Source organism: Crassostrea angulata, chromosome 2, assembly GCF_025612915.1.
Source record: "Crassostrea angulata isolate pt1a10 chromosome 2, ASM2561291v2, whole genome shotgun sequence".
NCBI classification, from domain to species: domain Eukaryota; kingdom Metazoa; phylum Mollusca; class Bivalvia; order Ostreida; family Ostreidae; genus Magallana; species Magallana angulata.
Window position 1 is genome coordinate 30,864,882 of NC_069112.1, and position 21,219 is coordinate 30,886,100.

Genomic DNA, 21,219 nt, shown 5'->3' on the forward strand with positions numbered 1-21,219 from the left:
ATAAAGAACGAACTGAAACCTGTGCATGTGAGGGAAATACGGGTGTTTAGCTGCGACGTAAGGATTGTCGGATGGGACGTCCGTCCCATCAGAATGCCTCGAATAAGAGACAGAAACGGCAAAACCTGCCCTCGTGAGTATTTTTTAAAATATATCATTTTCTTTAAGATGCTGCATGCTTTTACTTATGAATGATAAGAGTTGGAAGGCACCGTGGGAAAGAGACTTATCACGTGACGAATTTAGGCCAATAGAAATGAATGAAATTTTACTATGGAATGTGGGGGCTATCTCATAAGTCTATTTCCGGTAGTTGCCTTGTGTGTCGTAACGTAACAGTACCCATTATTGCCGATTTCATAATATTGCCGAAAAACTCGGTAACGATTTGGTGTCATTGAATTTTGATCATGAATATTATATATAAATTATGGAATTTTTTTTGATACATTAAAGCTGAACACCGCTCGTAAATAGGCACCGTCACACAGATACCTGGTATATAAACCCTTCGATTTCGTTACACCCGATTGCACACCTGAACCTCGTGGCCGACATGTAGTATTCCTTTCGTGGTCTTTAGATTTTATGCATTTTTTTCTTATCTTATGTTCATTTTCTGTTCGTAAATAATGCATTGACCAATTTATTTGATGTTAGTATCCTCCTGGCTTCAAAAAGTGTGTAAAATTTGATAATTTTATCGCGACCGGGTAACACGGCGAGGCAAAATGTACGTCCACACAGGTGAGACCTCTACAGCGAAGTACTTTGAACTGTTTAGAGGTCTGTCCCTTATATAAGGGTTGTAGGGACAGCAGTGATTAAAGAGAAATATGGCGGACAGTGCTTATTTACAGGGATAGCTGTTTTTTGATAATTTCCTGTAAAAATCATTAGGAAATATAAATATAATCACTAGATATAGATATTAAAAAATGACAGGAGAACAACGAATTCAAGCTTGGACAGCTTAGTGATGTGGCAACTAAGTTTGTTGTACTTGTATATTTTTTTAAGTAACACACACATTTTGTTTTCTACAACAGACGTCCCTACAAGTTCCCAGCCTGGTTACAAAACAAACTGCCCGTGTTGCCCCAACCATAAAGCCTGGTGGAACATTGAGTCAGAAGATTACAGGCACACATTCAGTGTTTACCCAAGGTAAAAAAAAATTAAGTTTGTTGTACTTGTATATATTTTTTTTAATTATATTTTTTAAGTAACACACACATTTTTTTTTCTGCAACAGATGTCCCTACAAGTTCCCAGCCTGGTTACAAAACAGTAACTGCCCGGCGTGTCGCCCCAACCATAAAGCCTGGTGGAACATTTATTCAGAAGAGGACACGCACACATTCAGTGTTTACCCAAGGTAAAAAAAAAATTAAGTTTGTTTTACTTGTATTTATTTTTTTGAATTAAATTTTTTAAGTAACGCACGCATTTTGTTTTCTACAACAGATGTCCCTACAAGTTCCCAGCCTGGTTACAAAACAGTAACTGCCCGGCGTGTCACCCCAACCATAAAGCCTGGTGGAACATTGATTCAGAAGAGGACACGCACACATTCAGTGTTTACCCAAGGTAAAAAAAAAATTAATTCAGTGTGGTTAAAATTTTTTTATTAACAATGTGTGTTTTAAAAGAAAGCTCAAAATTTTTATTAACAATGTGTGTGTGTTTTAAAAGAAAGTATATGTACTTTAATTTTTAGACGGTGGCTATTTATAGCCACTGTCTATTGCTACGGTCCTGACCGGAAGGGTATTTCTCACGGGGACCCTAGCGGATAACGAACGATAACTCTGTTAGGTACATGTATGCAGTGTTTTATCTACGTGTCGATTTCAGTATGAGAACTCATTTTAATCTTATCAGATATTTTAAGCATTATAGCTGCTAATTATTTTGTACATACATTTAAATAATGTATGAAATTGTGTTTTATTTTAAATGAGCCGTTACCCTATCTACTTACGCGGTATTAATAATATAAGGCTCAAACTGCCAGTTTTGACGTTTAACTCTGTATCAGGACTGCATATAAACTATATCACTGCGATAATTGGTCAAGAGATCTCACAATAATTGCTTCTTGTTTTTTGAAGATATAAATAATTGTCAGAAACACACTATTTAAACTGGTTTGCCATTTCATATTTCAGCAATTATGCTTCATCGATAAATTCAGCCATTTTCAACGCATTAGTTTTAGTTGAGCAGTATATTTTTTGCTGTAGCTTATTCCAAAGAATTCACAACAGATACTGACAATGAATATTACATAAATTACATTTTATTGAACTTCAACCGATCAATGGCACAGTTTCTTCTACAAGTGTGCATGTGTTTTCAAACACACAAAAACTTTAAATTTACGATACAAATGTGTTAAATTTTCGACTGACCTGTGATTTACAATGTACCTTATTTTGTACCTCACTCAGTCTGTAGAAACATAAATTTTATTACAGGCACCTCAATATTCATCAGACAATATTTACTGCAGATGTTGACGCTTTACTTGCTGCTGACTTTCTCTCAAACACGCTAATCGACGTCGGATTGTAAAATTCACGTGCAAATCGAGTCGCCATTTTAAATGTTTATAAACTACATTTTACGATGTTTCAAAGATTTTTAGTTCAGATTTTTTTTTACATATGCTGTAAAACGTCTTATGGATTTCACGGCGTGTCAGCTCGTATATCTCTAATTTGCAGCAAACGCTAGCTTTTTTTTGAGAAAAAACATGCGATATTCCATATACATTTTTGGTACATAATGAACGGTAATGTAAGAGAGCATCTTTTCTTTGGTTTGGGGGCATTTTTTCACTAACAGATAACATTATTTACATATGTACGTAAACATCGCCCCGTTTGTTCTCAAATGATTCTTAATTCGCGAGTACAACTCTATTATGAACTTTCTTCGACATTTGTTTCCAAGTGTTAGCATCATTTTGTCAACATATGCATGCATTTACAAATAGGCGGGCCTATATAAATGCGCCAGTTTGTTGCGACTCGCAATTGAAATACACACCGGTTAGAAAGTGTCATCACTTAACACAATGCTACATCGGCCGTAGCGTATACATTCATGCTATATTTGCGATAAATAATGAAACATGAAGGCAAGAAAATGTGCTTCATAGATGACTGTAGAATTCTGCTGAGCTACAGAAATAAAGCTTTCCGAAAATATTGCCGGGATTTGCGAACCCTAGATCTATTGTTTAGTACATGCAAAGAATAAAATCAAAGAAGATGGGCGAATAAGGCGTGTAAAATGACCATATGAGGACTGATTAGATAGATCAGATTAACTTCAATTCATTTTCTTTCATAGAGTGGGTCTGAGCTCAATATTTTTTTTTTACAGTCTAAATGTGGTTTAATGGAATTTAATAAACCGATTGGAATCAACAAAAATGTGGAGAGATGACCCACTTCAGTTCAAAAATGTCATTTTGTAGCTCAACAATTGAAAGTTTTAGAAATATAATACAAGTCCGAAAATTCGTGGTCATTGTCTCATATAGCATTTAAACAACGCACTTTGTTGTGAATGAAATGGCTCAGTGGTTAGAGTACCAGCCATTAGGAAACTTTATAGAACTTGGGTTCGATACCACCAAAACTTAAAAATTTATTATTTTTTTCTTATCTTTTTGAAATATTTCAAACTGAATATAGTTAGAAATTACCATTTTGTAAACTTGTATAATAACATCAAATATATTTATTTGAAAAAATGCTAAATTTGAAATTGTATTTTACAATTAAACCAAAAGGGCAGTTGCACCATCTTACCCCCCCCCCCCATCTTCTTTATATACACAGCTGTACGGTCAGAAAAACGTGCGTTCAGCTTGAATTTTGTTTGTTTGGTGTTTTTAAAAACTAATTTTTTATAATTAATCAATATTTGTTGTAAGTTTACTAGAAAAGTTTAATGTAGCAAGTAATTTATGCGTGTTAAAGTGTACTGAGAAGCGATAAAATATACATGTGACTTTCCCGAATTCATTCAAATGGTTTGAATAAATCTATAGCTAAATACAATAGAACAAATGTTTAAAACGTTGATTAATGAAACTGCCGCGACCGAATGCTGTATGATATTTTTTAAAATTTTCATTCACTTTCGTTGTGAGCAAATGGAAATAATCCCCTAAAGTCGAAGATAAAATATTGATTTACTCTTCTGTTTCATGATGACGTGCACTCCAAGAGCAATACCAGTTTTATCAGACAGGTTCTTGTAAACCCATTCCATTTTCTTTACACCTTAATGTATTAACTGACTATGAGGGGAAAAAAAGCAAATGTGATGATCCACAAGACTGCAACTTTTTCCCCGTGAAGAAAATGAGGGAAAATGCTGTCGAGAGGGACAATTAACATACTATATGTATGCCCAAATAGTTAGTAAAAATAAGTATTTTATCATACCAAAGCTTTATTTGTTCTCGTTACTTTGAGAAATCCACAATATATTTAAAGCACAATAGTCCAATCCACACTTTTCAAAAGTTGTTCCCATTTGCGGGGTCAACCCAAAGGTCAAAAAGGAAAAAACCAAAATTCCCCTTCTTCAAACATTCAAATATTTGGGTGAACTGTGATGAAATCGCTTTGGATTTGATTTATTCATTCAATATGTGGTGGCAACCATTCAAACGGGGTTTTAATGTCAACTGATATATATACAAACATATTGATACAAAATATAGATACAAACTTCTATACGACAAAGACTACTGTGATAAATCTTTGGGTCTTTCCCAAAAGATGACGACCAAGAGACACAGCATTTGTAAAGTGTAGAGTGAGATCACAGCTACGATTTCCACAGAGTTATCCATGTAGGAAACTCACGACTAGTTGTGCGAGTAAGCGTTAAGTATTAGTACATGAATGCGATACTGGCCGCAGTTTTCTACAAAAATAATTATCATACATCACTCATTGTTACATGTAATATGCCACTTTCAAACGACGCCACCGTCTAACAGTACTTTCAGTACTTTGATTTTTAAGGTTATTTGCACATTATTTAGTTGCAGTTCAGTAATCTCAAAAGCTGCTTTTCAGTTTTTTGATAATTTCAATTTTCCTGTAAAATATCATTAGGAAATATAAATATATTACTAGATATAGATATAAATAAAAATGACATGAGATTAAGAGAAAATGGTATATGATCTTTTATCTGAAAACTTTCCAAGATATGGGAGGAAAAATGTCTAGACTATTAGTGGTATGACTTGTCTATTTTCGAACGAATCAAAAGATGACATATTTTTCTTTCTTAGATGAAACCTCTACCGGCATTGAGGCACTTACATCTGGACCCCCACTTCAAGTTGGCACAGAATTGGTCAATCTCTCAGTGATTTGGGAACTGGTATTAGTCTTATTATTTCAATCTGGTAAAAAAAAACATTAATTAACAATGTGTGTTTTAAAAGAAACAAGGATTATAGAAAAAATATACAAAAGAAATTACAATAAAATCACTTGATAAAAATGTAAGGAAGAATAAATTACTTTTTGCTAGAATTTAAATACTTTGATGATAGTTCATGCATATATATCTACTCTAATTTTTTTTATTTAGGACTTTTGGTGTGGGCATTAACAGTGACAGTCCTTGTGCTATTTTATGGATTGAGGAAACTTGTGAAGTTGATGTTAACTAAATGTTGCCCAGAACTAAACATATCTAATCTTCACTTGCTGTCGCCATCATCGAACATTTCGACAGACACACCTCAGCAACATAGACAAGCCGATGTTCCACAGCATGACCAACAACAACAAGCTGCACAACCTGGGCAACAACAACAAGCTGCACAACCTGGGCAACAACAACAAGCTGCACAGCCTGGACAACAACAACAAGCTGCACAACCTGGGCAACAACAACAAGCTGCACAACCTGGACAACAACAAGCTGCACAACCTGGGCAACAACAACAAGCTGCACAACCTGGACAACAACAACAAGCTGCACAGCCTGGACAACAACAAGAAGCTGCACAACCTGGACAACAACAACAAGCTACACAGCCTGGACAACAACAAGAAGCTGCACAGCCTGGACAACAACAACAAGCTGCACAGCCTGAACAACAACAACAAGCTGCACAGCCTGGACAACAACAACAAAAACAAGCTGCACAGCCTGGACAACAACAACAAGTACCACGTACTCTTCCACAGTATTCTCCACCGACTACTAGAGCTAAAACTGCAAAAAAGCAGCTGAAGTTTGAAAGCATGTCATAGATATTAGGTGGTCAATGAAAGTTGATACCTATCAATTGAAAAAAGTCTTACAGAAAGATTTAGGATCTTCTTTTGGAGGTGTCTATGCCCGAGATTTAATTCCTAAACATTTAAATTTTAAAGAAAAAGCCATGGTCATAAACACAGATACTCAAGATCAACCGGGAGCTCATTGGGTCTGTTTATATTTAGACGGAGATACGGTAGAATATTTCGATTCTTATGGATTTCCCCCTTTGTATAAGGACATTGAAGAATTTATTGAAAGAAACGGTCATCACCTGAAATATAATGAAAATCGTTACCAAGATTACAAAAGTAAGGTATGCGGGGAATATTGCGTCTATTTTTTACATCATCGTCATAGAAGAGGACGTACGGTATTAAAACAATTATTTCCTAAACACTGGACACCAAAACAAACAGATCGTTATGTGAGACGATGGTTCAAAGAAAACTATAGAAAACCTAAAACGCACAAAGGTCAATGTTGTATGAGTTACAATCAGACTTGGCAAGAAAGGTCATTACGTTCAGCTCGTGAATGAAACACCTGGCTGTGGCACTTGACACTCCAATACCAGGAAAAAAACCCTTTATTTTCACTTTCGTTATTGATAGCATATATAGGAGAGCTAAAATCATTATTCGTCACAATTTTGATGGGGAAGTGTCACAGCAAAGTAAAACGCAACATTAAAATGGGAGAGCAAAAACCTTTGATTGAGTTGCCCCATACTACCCATAGTCCTCTGCGTCTCCGCACACAGAGACACTACCATGTACCGCATAACGCATACCGAAAAGAGATAATGTACGTCCGCGATTACAACACGGACAATTTACGGAAAAAAATAAGTGCGTACATATCGGTCTTAATTCCATATATTAAAACTCAAAAGATTGTACAAATAAGGTAGAAAATACTATTTACATAAGTATATTTTATAAAAAAGACAGGTCAATCATACAAAATTAGTGTTTTTAATCTACTTTCACTTCATTAATATTATACAAAACACGTGGGTTTTTTCTACTTTCACTTCAACGAAAACCATGGATTTCAACCGAATAACAAAGGCTAAACAAAAGATTGGGATCACGTACGAGTTAAAGCCAGAACAAATAACTGCACTTCGTGCTTTTATGGAGTCAAAGGACATTGTGTGTCTTCTTCCAACAGGATTTGGGAAAAGTATCATATTTCAGCTGATGCCCTTTCTTTCTGACGACCCTATGGCGTGTGTCCTTGTAATATCTCCTCTGAACGCCATCATGAAGGACCAGGTCAGAAAACTCTGTGAAAACGGGATTTCAGCCTGTTTTTTAGATATCACAGGGAGAGATGGTTCAACATACACGCTAAAACCTGCACTGGGGACAGGTTTGTAATTACCAATGTTGTTCTCATAAATGTCCAGACTTGGTATCAAAATAGTCATGTTTTTAAATCTACATGTTCATTATATATAAATATGTATTGATCAATATTGAAGATTATACAGACAAATTTAGAAGAATGAGATTAGATTAGAAGAATTAGTCCTAGATTTTTTCAGCCAAATGTTGCAAGAATGTTACATTTTGTTAATTTCTAACAGATTAATTTTAACAGATTAATAAATCACCAACTCCCATTTCTAAAGTAATTCATTTCTAAAAAGTTTATTAGTGCATAATGCCTATTCACACCTTAATTCTTTGTTGTAAATAAATGTACATTACAGACTGCCTTAGTGTAATTGGTCAGCACACCTCATGCTCCTAGCAATTGCTTTTGGCTGGCTTTGAGGAAGTCCAGGTTCAAATCCTGGGGGCAGTCTGAAGTGCAACTTACAGCAAGAATTGCTTAAACTAAGAGGCCAAATATTTACTTATTCTATCAATTAAACCTGCATGTGTAACCTTAAATGCTAATGCACACAGTTGTCCGATAAAACTTTATTTATGTCCGAGGGTTCCACTGAACAGCTAAGCACCATATTCTCAAACTATTTTTTTAAGTATGATGGATGCATGATGAAAAGATTGATAAAGGACATCATAGGACAAAAACTATATGCCTCAAATTATTATCAACAATATTAGAGTACGATTGATATAACTTATGCAGTGCAATATTACACTTTGCCAGATTAAATAATTTTTTGGCAATTTTTTGGTACAAAATACAGATACGCAAACAAATATGAGCATATTAAGTTGTAATCCTGTAGATATTGAGGATGACGATGAGCAAGGTGACAATGATGATGACACTGCTGAAGACGTTGGGAATATACAGACGAAAGTCTCAATAGATGATGTGGCAGCGGGGAAATACCAGCTCATATATGCACATCCTGAGGCTTTCCTTTCTTCAAGAGAAGGAAGGAAAATTTTGCACAGCAAAATTTTGCATGATCATGTGTGTGGCATCTGTATAGATGAGGCCCACATGATACAAGAATGGTATGATATAAAGAAAGCATTTGCAAATCAGAAACTTATTTTCCTTTGGAATGCTTCTACACATGCTAAATTGTAAACGTTAATTTTCTTTAAGGGGTGAGGACTTTCGGAAGGATTTTGCCCGAATTCAAGAATTGCTGGGCATTTTCCCAAGGGTACCTGTGTCCCTTTTTACAGCCACTGCTTCCCAATCAACTAAAGAGAACTTAGTTAAAAACCTTGGTTTAAGAGATCCTTTGTTTATTTCTAAAAACCCAGACAGACCAAACATTAAGTATTTTAAGTATGACAGACTCCCGAGTGTAAGACAAGAGGACGATCTGGACAAAATTCTGGGAGACATTGCGACTGGTCTACAAGAGGACAGGAGACATTACCCTCTCACCTTCATCTATACTGATCTGGAATCAATTAAGTATGGATATAGGTTTTTGGAAAGTAAGTTAGGAGTCGAGTCTCCAGAGAATCGATGTTATGCACAATACCATACTCATTACCCTGATAAAATGAAAAATTTCATCATATCAGAAATCAGCAAATCCGAGCCAGTTATTCGTGTAGTACTTGCCACTGTAGCCCTTGGCATTGGTTTACATGCTCCTGCTGTACGGAAGGTCATACACTTTAAATGTCCCACCAGCATTGAAAAGTACTTACAAGAAACTGGCCGCGCAGGACGAGATGGACTGCCAGCGGATGCTATTTTGTATGTCAATAAGACAGATGTAAGGACCAACAGGCCTGGCATGCAAAACTCAATGCGCCAATACTGCATAAGTACAGATACATGTTTGCGTTTTCAACTACTACAGCATTTGGACTACAAGCCAGTAGAGGGAACCAAAAAATGTAAATGTTGTAATGTGTGTGAAATTTTGTGCTGTTGCTCTGATTGTGAACTGTAACATGATGCAATATTAAAGTGACACAAGATTACCACTAAATCTTTATTAATGTACAAATTACAGTACTGATTGCCTTGATAACCTTAATTCATCCTTATCTTTCATGTCTCAAAGATGCAAATATAACATATTCAAGATTTAACAGGATTTTTAAGTTATATGGTAATATAAATTCAATTATTTGCTATAGAGTTTCAGATTAAAGTTAACATAATAAGTAGTTACACAAGAGGCCAATGGGCCTAAATGATCCTTACTGGTTGTAGTATTCAAGGTCAATGTTCTGACATCTTTTCAAGCGCTCAACTATTTTGAATAGATGGGAATGAAATTCTGAAGATATAGATGAGAATGGATTTTTCCTGAAACTATTGTAAAAATTCATCTTACGGTTGTCAATGACACTAAATGGGTCTATTCCACCTAATATTTGAACAAGAAATGTCACATCTTCCAAATTGTCTTTTGTACTGTGTTTTCCACTCCTTGATATGCACCGAATATTGCTCATATAATTTTCTACAGTTTCTGCTACAACAGGGGCTGCTGCAGATGCACGTTCCATAGCTTTGGTTGTTTTGTTTGCACCTAAACCTTTTATGACATCTTTAAGAACAAGAATGTTATTTTCTTGTTGCATGTCAGCTGGCTTATTTCCCCCCTTCTTTCCATGTGGGTTAACGAAACTACCAAGTCTAACTCTCATAGCTGTGAGTTTTGGCAGCATGACTTCTGTTTTGAGGATATAATCTATACACTCAACTGCATACTTGGACCGAACGGAATGACTGTAAAAGAAGGGAATCATTCTTTTTAAGTTAATGTTGGTTCTGAAAGGGTCCCCTTCTCGTATCCCATCTTGAAATTCACAAAAATGGATATACCACATAAGTAATTGTATGGAGTAGTTCTGCAAGTCATCTGTGGTTTCATGTGAATTAAATACTCTGTAAACTTCACCAGTTGACATTTTCAGGTCTACATAGCCATTTTTGCAGAGTTGTTCTCTGGGAATAATCACAGAAGTATCCTCAAAATCCAAGTGCACAGGAGGCAAACATCCTGGGTTATGAAATTCCATGAATATTTCATTCACAACTTCTTGAACAACCTTCCAAAAGAGAGGTTTTCTTGTTTTAACGTGAGTGTTTCGGATGTTTTCTGGCAGGTCTAAATTTGGAATGACAGGCTCACTCTCTAAGCTGTCCATTGAAAATTTCTTCATACATAGCTGAATAAGTAAGGCTTCACCAACTGTGTGTAGAAAGTCGCTGTGTGCCTAAAATAGATATCAAAAGTATTATAAAATATTATACATGTATCACAAACTCTGCCCACACTAGAGTTTGAACTCATGAATTTCACAATTTGATAAGGGCTCATTGCTTATATAAATCATGCAAATAAGATGCCTGATTAAAAGACTAATCAGTGAGGTCTTTGAAAATTCTGTTCCACTAAGCTTTTAGTCCCACTCGAGCTTTCGATAGGCAAGAATCATAAAACTCAGAATACTTGCTCAGCTTTAGCTATTTATTGATTCAAGAGAAAAATCTTGAAAGAATCAAATGTCGATGTCAATAAACAACACATGATACCTACCTGGAACCCTCCTTTTACTTGACCATTTACGTTGGTTCTCCTCAGCTGACATTTAAAGAAAGCCAAACTTCCTTCCTGTCGTGAAGTCTTTGGTGAAAAGAATCGTTTGAACAATTTCTACAGATAAAATTCTCACATTTAATCCTTTTTAAAATGTTAATTTTGTAGTACAATAGGCAAATATGAGTTTAAAGGGGCATGGTCATGATTTTGGTCAATTTTTCTGTTATCAATATTTACTATGCTTTAGAAATGTATTTCTAACGATCAAATGAAATTTGAGTGTCAGTCATAGAGTTATAAGCAAGATACAAGGCTCACAATTATTTGTCATGTAAACAAGGCTCGTGCCCTGTTTTTGCTTACATAGTAAAAAATCTTTTCAAGCTGACTTGTCTAGAATCTTCTTAATATTCACTTTAAGCATAAATAAATAGTTCCTAACGTTTTATAACACATTCATTTTAGGTCTAAAACTGGAATTTTTACTCCAACATTCAAAATGTAAACAAAAGCTTTGTTTACATAGCAAAGAATTGTAAGCTCTGTAACTCGCTTATAACTCAAATTTTGGTTACCTATTAAAAATGCCTTACTGAAGCATTGTAAACATTAAAATCAGAAAAATAATTTTTGACCAAAATCATGACCATGCCCTTTTAAACAACAGTAGAACTAACCTCAAGATAATCCTGTTCGACATGGAAGAGTTCTTCTACAACAGGATCAAATATTTCCATTCTTTCAGCTGCAGTGTGAGCCCCAGCAAGGAGATCTTTAGCCCCACTCATCCTTACTCTAACAAGCTGGTCTCCTCCAAGTGTTATTTTAACTGTTTCAAATTCATCTCCTAAATAAAAACATATTTGATTAAGAATTCATCAATACACAAATCAAAGAAAATTTTCCAGCAATTGCACTAGATATTTTGCACCACAGATCTCCAAAATGTGTTTAAATTTTTTTTCTTACATAACCATTCAACAATACAATCAATACAATGAACAAAATAACTCATATAACTATAAAAGAACAAAGAGAATCTAGTAAACATTTGTTCAAACGGTGTCAGTAATTATCATGTAAACCAACCTCTTAAAACAGCAACAAACATATTATAGAAAATATAAATCCATAAAAGAAAAAAAAAACAAAAACGAATTAAATCATTAAAAGGTGTTTACGTCTTCCAGCTTTTTCATAAGAATTCATCAATTGTCTACTTAGTTCGTTTAATACCTCAATGCAACCACCATAATATTTGGGATCTTGAAGAATTATCTGAAAGGATTCATACTCGGCTTGATATGAAACTTAGTGGTTTACTACATGTTCACTTGTTGATTTTAAATGTGCTATCTCATAACATTTGTGTACAAGAAACATTAAACAACATCATGTATACACATATGTAAGTATATGTAAGTAACATACATGTATATAGGTTTTTTAAACAATAACTTTTTCTTCAAGACAAATTGATAATTATAGTATTGGAAAATCTTAAAAAGATTACCTTAAGGGGAAATATCTGTGACTTGCTTTCCATCTGCTGACTATACTGATGAGGAATGTGTGAAGGGATACATGGTTCCATCCATTTCATAGCTGGGAAATATTTAACTAAGGTTCGACCCACCTTGATCAAAAATTAAATGGAAATTATTGTAAATCTATGTTGTCCTCTAATATTATTAAAATAAGCAATACCGGTAATAAATTTTAGTTACACTGTACTCGTATGATAAAGATGAGATGAATACATTGAAAATCATTTTCATTTTCTTACTTTTAAATTAACATCTGACTTACACACATTAAAAATGGATTGAGTATTACATACCATATAACCATACATTTCTTTTAACCTGCTCTCCTCTTCTGCACTGAGATAGAACACATCAAAATTAATTTCCTCTGGAGGTGTTAGTGTGGTGCTTTCTTCAAGATCTGTCAAATCTGCACGATCAGGGTAATAGGTAGATGCAGTGTAATGATAATGTTTATTACCTCCAGTAAGTCTAACATCTCTTGCTATGGTCATTCCATCAATATTATCAACTGTGACTTTCCCTCCTATTCCCATCTGAACACTTCGCACAATGCCTTCAGTGTTTAAATCTCCCATTTTGTCCAAAAATGTATATTTACTGTCTGCAGAAAGAGTTATACTAGTCTTGTTGAATATATCTAAGAGGTCATTGCCTGCGTGAAATCTAAGGGCAATGCAAGTGTTTATCTTCTGCATGGCACACAAATCTTTATTTCTCCTATTCATGGCCATAGCATACATCATAGCAATTGTGGAATTACAAGCATTAGTTCTCTGTTGATCAGCATGTAATGGAGATGCTAATGTCTGAAAAACTCTAAAAACAAATGGAAAACAGTTTTGAAATTCAAGCAGACATTTATGCAAAATATCCTCTGATTTTAAGGAAGATGGATGTTGTAATGTTCTCAGGACTGATGGACCAGGTTGAATGCTGAGAGAGCATAACTTGTCCGCAACGACTTCAGTCTCTAGCAAAATCAGTTTTTGAACTTCAGACAGTAATATTTTATTCCTGAAAATATCATCTGCGGAATAACACTGATCCTGGTGGTTTTTCTTGGAAAAGAGTTCTTGTTTCGCTCTTACTGAGTTTATATGTGCCATATCAACTGGTGATGCAAAACTTCCATAGTTATGATCTGATTGACACATGTCAGATTTCTTTACATCACTTTGTACATCAGTATCCAGTTCTAAAAAAAGTTTCTTTTTCTTCTTACAGTTGACTTTCCTGGCAGGTATATTCTCTTTATTGCTGACATCACTGACATTCTCTTTTTTCGAAGAACTAGGAGTCTGAGAAAACGCCATTCGTTTTGTTGAACATGTTGAGGTTGATTTTCTATCAATAGCTTCATTCAATTTATTCTGAAATTCTACACAATTTTCTAAATGTCTCTTACATGTCAAGCATATCTTACACTCATGAATTGAGAACTGTGCATTGGAATCCATGTTTAAACATTTTCTTATGTCTTTCAAAATTGGGTTATTATCTGGGAGAGCTACATTAGTTACTATATTCCTTAATTTCCCTGATGGGGAACGTAGACATATGAAGCAGTGCGGTTCCGTTCTGAGAGACTGACTTCCTTCACATCTGAAAATTGTCTTGAGAGGGGTGTTGGTGTTGGCCATCTCGAGAGGGCTGTTGGTGTTGGCCATCACGTATCATGAGTCAGTCTGAAATACATATATATGTTCTTGTTAAATTGGTTTGTTTTTTCATTAAAATATTTGGATAATGCATAATTAAAGCAATTGTAAATCTGCTATTAATGTTTCTTATGCAACTGCATGTATCATAATCATTTTATCTTTTGGAAATTTGCCTTTCACTGTCTACTTCTAATATGTTACAAGCAATAACGAAACTAGTTTTAGAGGAAATTCGAAATGAATCCCCTATCGACAGTTCAGATTGAAAATAAAGAGATTGCTAACTTTTTTTTATATCAGCAGCTTGCTTGTAAATTAGAAAATTATCATATGAAAGATGTTAACCATCATTATCATCACCAACATTATGTTTACCTATTTTGTTGTTTCATCACGTTCTTCTCGTACAAAAGTAGTTCGCGAGATTTGGGGAGAATAACATATCCCACAATGCCTGCATGGAAGAGTTTGGTTTGGTACAAACGAACTCTGGCGGAAGTTTGTGAGTTGCCCTTTGCGGACGGCTGTGTTAGATACCTAATACCAAAGGATCTAGAGGAGGGAACTGATCATACCCCCTTAGAAGAGGCAGCATCCGATTTTGAACAGATATTAAACGATCTCACTGGTACTGAAGAGGACGGTGACTGGATCGAGATGCAAGCTATGGCAGAAGATATCGACACGGATCAATTGGTAGACAAAATGGGTCCGAAAGAGCTAGAGGAAATCGAGGGAGCCAGGGCAAAGTAAGCGGTGTTTACAAAATTTGTACGATTACAATAAAGCCAAAGAAGAATTAACGGGATTATGGCTGAACTGTGAAACCTACAGCAAAATGGTTAACCATTTGGGAGGAGGCAAAATAAAAAGAGAAGAGAAACTAGCCGATCAAGAAAGAAGTAGGAAAAAACTACGAGGTGCCAAAAGAGAATTACTCTATCAGTCCTACCTTAAAATGAAAATGCTTGGAGACAACGACGAACTCCTAAAACTGCTGCAAGTCTGCAAAGTCATGGAAAAAATAAAAAAAAAAGTGAAATCCGTGTGAAAAAAAAACAACCTGTGTATATAAGTGTGACTAATTTTTCTGGGATTCTTTATCATTAATGGTAAATATGTTATCTCACTACTAAAGTCTTTCAAAATAATGTAAATATTTTGTATTTTCGTTTGCTGAGTTTCCAATTAAAAGTTTTGCATTTGAAATCCATTGTTTCTTTATCATAAAGGACTCTGGTCCTAAAAAAAACAGAGATGATTGTTTTCATATATTTTATTTGAACAAACAAGTTTAATAACCAAAAGGAAGAGTCTTAAAATCATCAATGATCTGCCGTTTATCATATACAATTTGATATTTCTTAGTAAAATGTTTCGTCAATAATTCATGTCTCTTGGTTCTCTGGATTTTATGAGGATAAGTGACCGTCACTTCTTCCAATTCTTTAAAAATCATTTTCTCTAAAGCCTTCATGGTTACGATATGAGAGGCTCGATGATTCAAAGTAAGTCCTTTGACTTTTTGCACGCTCTTTCCAGTATCCGTTTCAAACGCATAATTCTTAGGGCCTCCAGACATGAATTTGGTAATGTGACCTCCCTCCAATTCGTCGGTCCATCCTCCTAAACTATTGACTATAGTAGGATTATACAAACCTTCAACGTGTTGATAAATAATACTGTCTGTATCGAAATAAAGAACCCGATCTCCTAACTTGTCTAAGGTGTCGTATAAATGTAAACGAGCATGAGCAGTAGTAAAAGCAGCTAACACCACGTTTCCAAAGGGGCAGTCTTCGATGAAATCCTGTTTTTCCAGATAATTAATTAAAATCAGATCGCGTTCGGGTTGTTTCAAGTTATTTAATAACTCAACTCCTTTGATTTCAAGAGTACTGTCTTGTAACATTCTCGTCAATTGTTCTTCTTTCTTCAAATATTCAATTTTAGGTAATTGAAGGCGCTGAGCAAATTTTCCCCACAAACAATTCAAAAATAACTTGGCAATAGTTCGTTTCACGGGATTTTTCTCGATTTCTATAGGGTTCAACATCAATTTCTGTCGATCAAATATGTCGCGGATGTAAGCTACCCGTTGTTCCTCGGTCTCGCAATCGGGGGGGATATCCAGAGGCTTCCTGTTTGATTTTCAAAAACGTGTCAATGTAACTGCGAAAGAGATCCTGACTTTTTTCTGGAAAATGCCACACTTCGTAAATTTTCTTTAACTGGTATCCGCATTCTAATGCTTTTTGAAGTTCGCTAGTCACCCAAGTTCCCGTGATACAGCGTTCAGAATCTGTATGCTGACAGCGCAGCTAGGTTAAGGCCTCCCATAGATTTCACCTCATGAATATCACGTGACATTTCATGACGTTAGCTCCGCCCATTATTCATGTTTTCATCTTTTTCCTACTTTCGATATAGTAAAGCGATCGCTGTAAAAATTTATCAATTGACTGCTTTAAATAATCATTTTGAATTTTATTTTAAAGAATATTGTATCGAAAATATGTGACTAAAGGTGTTTATTTCTTAAAATTACATTGTCGTTTGCTTACCATCCGCGTCAACACAGCGCTTTCACTCGCCTTGTTTTGGTTGCGAACAGCTGACAGCGGTGTGTCAACATTTTCATAAGATGCATGGCCTGCAAGACGCCGAGAGTGGAAAATGCAGCTCAACCATCGTTTGAGAGATAATAAAGGTATGTTTTAATACAGAATAGGTAGTGTTGACCTTTTCCTTTCAAATCATTTGCTCTTTTCAGTCTATGCAGTGTACATGTACGTTACACACGTGTTGTTTTGCACATCATCGCTGTTTTGAATTATTATTTCTTATTAGGCTATTATTTTGTGTATTGAACTACACACCAGACACTGTAAACATTGCACTTGAAATAGGTGGGGTTCCCAGGGTACACAATTATATAATTCATTAGGGCCTACAAAGTGCATATGCATATTTGCATGGTGATTATACATATGTTTTGCACTTCAGTAAAATTTTGGATCTTAGATGATATAATTCATTTTGCTGGTATAGTTTACAGTAGATATCTGTAAAACTGTTTTGAATTCTTATTTGTTATTATGCTATATATACATACTGTATGTACATGTGTGTCTTAGTTCCGGTTTGTATTGAACTATTGTATATACACACCATAATACATGTAGCATACACTGTATAAACATGTGGGGTCCCATGGTACACAAGTGTAGAATGATGTAATCATCAAGTGCATGTATGCATCATTATTTCTTTACTTTATTTTAATAAAACAATATTGTATCATATTGCCATCCACAGCTTCATTTATGAATTCAAAAGTTCAGAAAGATTTGTACTACATATTCAATTTGTATGAGCTGCATTAAAAATATATGATTAATATATTTCATGTGTTAAATATGTGCAGTTATGCTTCATAATAATCTGATAATAAACCCCAACCAGTAAAATCTAACATATGTGGTTGTCAGACTCGGCCGCTTGAGACCAGGTTGCATAGTGGCTAGATAATATTCAAGGGGCACAAGCTTTAAACTGACCTGGTTTGTTATTATTATTCACTACCTTATCCACATGTACATGCAAACAATAACATATACATTTCCTCAATAGCCGACTTTTTTTTAAAAAATTAACCAATGTAAATTAAACTTATATGCTATTCTAGAATTCATTTAGGTATTTTCTTAAAAGAAGATTTTAATTTTAAAATTGAAAAGAACTTAAAGCTGCTTGGTCCGATTTTTTTTGTAATTACAGTATCAACATTTTTTCCATACAAATCATTTATCTTCGAAAGTTATGGACTTTCTCCTATTTACACCAGCAGAATCAGTCTCCTTTCAAAGTTATAAATATTCAAAGTAAATAAAAATAATTTCTCTTTGGGCAAACGAAAAAACAAACCAAAATGCATCACGGGAATGTTTAGAAAAGGAAACCGCTTGGTTTCGTCCCCCAAATGATTGGGGTTATTCAACCCGCATGCTATGCATCGATTGTAAAGAAAGCAGACTTTAGAAATAGTAGCGAAAAAAACGTACACATGTTTATTTGTTATTTGTCTGATCATTTCGACCTTTATTTAAAGCGATGTCAAAGTCGTAATACAATCATACCCGTCTCGTCGTCAGGGGTGAAATTTAACATGAGGCGAAATAACGCGATACCCTTTAATGTCGTTTGTTTTGTTAGCAAATTCTGTACGAATTTTTCTTCATTGAAATTTGGCATAATTGACGGGTAAAACTACTGCAGTGTCTATTATTATACATATACTAAGTATAGCCATCGTTTAAAAGCGTGCATAAAATTTGATATAAAATCGGACCAAGCAGCTTTAATACATGTATATATATATATTACCCTAAGGTCAGAATTTTTGGGTATTTATATTCCCTGATATTCATAATACAGTCTTTTCTGGATTTTTTTTTTACAGAATCATTGTTATTTGTTCTGAGTTATGGTTTATATTTATGTAAATACATATTGATTCACTTCTCGGTAAAGTGTTCATGCATAGCACATGTACATGTACATTGTATACAAACAATTTTGAGATAACAAATACATGTGTATGTTGGATAAATTGTTACTGTGCTCAGATACATCAGCTTATGTGTGACATTATGGACAATTCATTGATAGAAAAAAAAAATGAAACTAATGGAATTATAATGTCAAAGATTATTTCGAGAAGAGATATATAGTATATCAAAAGAAATTAAATATTTACTACATGTATCACACTTTGAGTAAAGCAGACTCTCTCTCTCTCTCTCTCAATTTGATATGTGTTAATAGTTTAGACCTAAGCTATTTGGTTTGGTTTTTGTACTGCCATCTTGTCATATGCACAGATCCAGGATTTTTTTCCCAGGAGGGGGGGGGGGGGAGGTCCGAAGGGTAATTGTTTTTTTTCATGTGGTCTGAGGCATATTTGCGATAATTTTACAATGTAAAATCTTCCTCCCTTCTAGATCCGTGCATGTTTTCATACATATGACACTGCATGGTCAGTGTATTTTTTTGGTAACAAATATTCATGTATTTGCTATGCATATGTTCCCCCAGCTAATTGATTTTTTTAAATTTTTATTTCAGCCCAACATGGACTTCTGCTACCACCTGGCGACATGGGTTTTGCGGGTCAATTCTTGTGGTTTCAACTATTGAGGTTACCCTGTCTTCCCTACCCACATATTCCCTGTGTTCTTCAGACTATTTAATAAAAAAAATAACCTGATAATGCATATAAACATGATGGATAAAAAGGTGCTCATCATCATGCTTTGGTGTATTTCGAATGTGTGAAGACATTATTAAAAACAAAATTAAAGCTGTTTAAAAAAATTACAATTGTGAGTTTTGAAATTTTGCTTTTCAATAAAAGTATATATTGATGCCTTTATTTTGTATAATTCATTTGATATCATATGCACTATTTTTTATGACAATTTTATACAATTATTTATGAAAATCTTGACAAATATGAGGTTCAGTGTGTCTTTAAAAGAATTCTGTATCTTAATATGATGAAAAAAAATATTCTGACTTTATGGTAGAGATACTCTTATAGTTATAAGCAAGATTAACTTATATCGTAGCAGAGACACCATGCGCGGATCCAAAAAAATTTCCAGGGGGGGGTGGGGGGGTGTCTGAAGGATGAGATTGTGATTGCCGCAGGGGGGGGGGGGGGGATGGTCGTGTCCGAGGCATATTTGCAATGATTTTACTAGACGTATGTAAATTTAATAAATTTTCATTTTCCAGGGGGGTTGGGACTCCTCTTACCCCTCCTCTAGATCCGTGCATGGACACACTTGATAACAATATCAAATTACATATTTAATAAACAGGGGTAGATTGAAGCAGGTACGTACCCCCCCCCCCCCCCCCCCTCGCTTTTTCTTGCCGAATTTTTTTTTAATTTACATATAAGAAGTTAATATGCATGGAGTTGGCCCCCTAACTGTTTTCAGAGTATGTAAAGAAAAATATGGATTTTTTTCTTTGCTTGTCAAGGTTTTTTGGATGAGTCTGCCCCCTTTCAAAAACGATCCTACGTACGCTGTACGCGTGGATCTGGCTTCTTATTTTATTTTCTTTAGCCTGTTATATATACACTTTAATTAGTCTTAAATTATAAGGAAGACATTTATAGAAAACCAGCACCCACCCCAGACCTTAGATCCGCGCATGGGGTTATCTGATTCTGTTCTGGTGCATTGACGAATCTATCACTCTATTCTGTTTAAACTGAACAAAAAATAATAAATTGTTAAGGTGGCTCTATACACCACTTTTTGATGACGCAGTACGCAAAAAAGTAAATCTGGAAACATGCATTTCCGGTACTGGCTGATTTAAACTGAGGTGAATTGTATGGGAACCGCTATTTTGAAAAATTTGTTAAATGGATAGATTTAATTTGATAATTGGAAAATTCATTACTTACAAGTAATGTGGTGTGTGACGCCTTCACGTTGTGTGGTATTATATATTTATCGAAATAAACAATAAAATCAAGTATAAATTTTTAAAGAGTTTCTTTAGCTTCATCGATATGTTACACCGTAGCGCAGTGGGTTAGTGGGTTCACTACAAACCAGTAGGTCATGAGTTCGATTCCCGTTGAGAACAATACATTTTTTAACTTTCCAAAAATTTCTAAAACGTATTTTTTGGTTGAATACCGTGAAAGAAAATTCTAAAC

General features: G+C 34.8%; 3 protein-coding genes and 1 pseudogene across 4 annotated transcripts; 3 read left to right on the top strand and 1 right to left on the bottom strand.

Moving 5' to 3' along the window:
* Positions 1-874: 874 nt before the first annotated feature.
* LOC128170680 (uncharacterized) lies at positions 875-5,768 on the top strand (annotated as a pseudogene).
* Positions 5,769-5,780: 12 nt separating this feature from the next.
* On the top strand, positions 5,781-6,310 carry LOC128170681 (glycosyltransferase-like protein gnt13). Its single transcript, XM_052836443.1, has one exon. The coding sequence runs from the start codon at positions 5,809-5,811 to the stop codon at positions 6,283-6,285; it is 477 nt and encodes a 158-aa protein (XP_052692403.1). The 5' UTR covers positions 5,781-5,808; the 3' UTR covers positions 6,286-6,310.
* Positions 6,311-7,096: 786 nt separating this feature from the next.
* Positions 7,097-9,672, top strand: LOC128173519 (ATP-dependent DNA helicase RecQ-like). The gene is made up of 4 exons (XM_052839221.1): positions 7,097-7,689; positions 8,522-8,756; positions 8,851-9,194; positions 9,285-9,672. Exons 1-4 carry the CDS (start codon positions 7,362-7,364, stop codon positions 9,659-9,661), a joined length of 1,284 nt encoding a protein of 427 aa, XP_052695181.1. The 5' UTR covers positions 7,097-7,361; the 3' UTR covers positions 9,662-9,672.
* A 17-nt stretch (positions 9,673-9,689) lies between these two features.
* On the bottom strand, positions 9,690-14,980 carry LOC128173518 (uncharacterized). 2 transcript variants are annotated; one of them, XM_052839220.1, is made up of 6 exons: positions 14,853-14,980; positions 13,107-14,501; positions 12,780-12,902; positions 11,944-12,113; positions 11,264-11,380; positions 9,690-10,940 (listed from the first exon to the last, which is right to left on the bottom strand). In XM_052839220.1, the coding sequence occupies exons 4-6, from the start codon at positions 12,052-12,054 to the stop codon at positions 9,915-9,917; spliced, it is 1,254 nt and encodes a 417-aa protein (XP_052695180.1). In that variant the 5' UTR covers positions 12,055-12,113; positions 12,780-12,902; positions 13,107-14,501; positions 14,853-14,980; the 3' UTR covers positions 9,690-9,914. The 2 variants fall into 2 exon arrangements, with proteins under 2 accessions (XP_052695180.1, XP_052695179.1); XM_052839219.1 differs by lacking the exons at positions 11,264-11,380; positions 11,944-12,113 and having other exon boundaries at positions 10,320-10,449.
* Positions 14,981-21,219: the final 6,239 nt, after the last annotated feature.

Excerpts from the sequence above, each read along its gene's own strand:
- LOC128173519 (XM_052839221.1), top strand. The coding sequence starts at position 7,362 with ATGGATTTCAACCGAATAACAAAGGCTAAACAAAAGATTGGGATCACG. Across the intron at positions 7,690-8,521 it reads AAAACCTGCACTGGGGACAG|ATATTGAGGATGACGATGAG; the intron begins GTTTGTAATTAC and ends GTAATCCTGTAG. Across the intron at positions 9,195-9,284 it reads TGGATATAGGTTTTTGGAAA|AAATCAGCAAATCCGAGCCA; the intron begins GTAAGTTAGGAG and ends TCATCATATCAG.
- LOC128170681 (XM_052836443.1), top strand. The coding sequence starts at position 5,809 with ATGTTCCACAGCATGACCAACAACAACAAGCTGCACAACCTGGGCAAC.
- LOC128173518 (XM_052839219.1), bottom strand. The coding sequence starts at position 14,483 with ATGGCCAACACCAACAGCCCTCTCGAGATGGCCAACACCAACACCCCT. Across the intron at positions 12,903-13,106 it reads AAGAAATGTATGGTTATATG|GTGGGTCGAACCTTAGTTAA; the intron begins GTATGTAATACT and ends TTTTTGATCAAG. Across the intron at positions 10,450-12,779 it reads CACAGATATTTCCCCTTAAG|TCATTCCGTTCGGTCCAAGT; the intron begins GTAATCTTTTTA and ends CTTCTTTTACAG.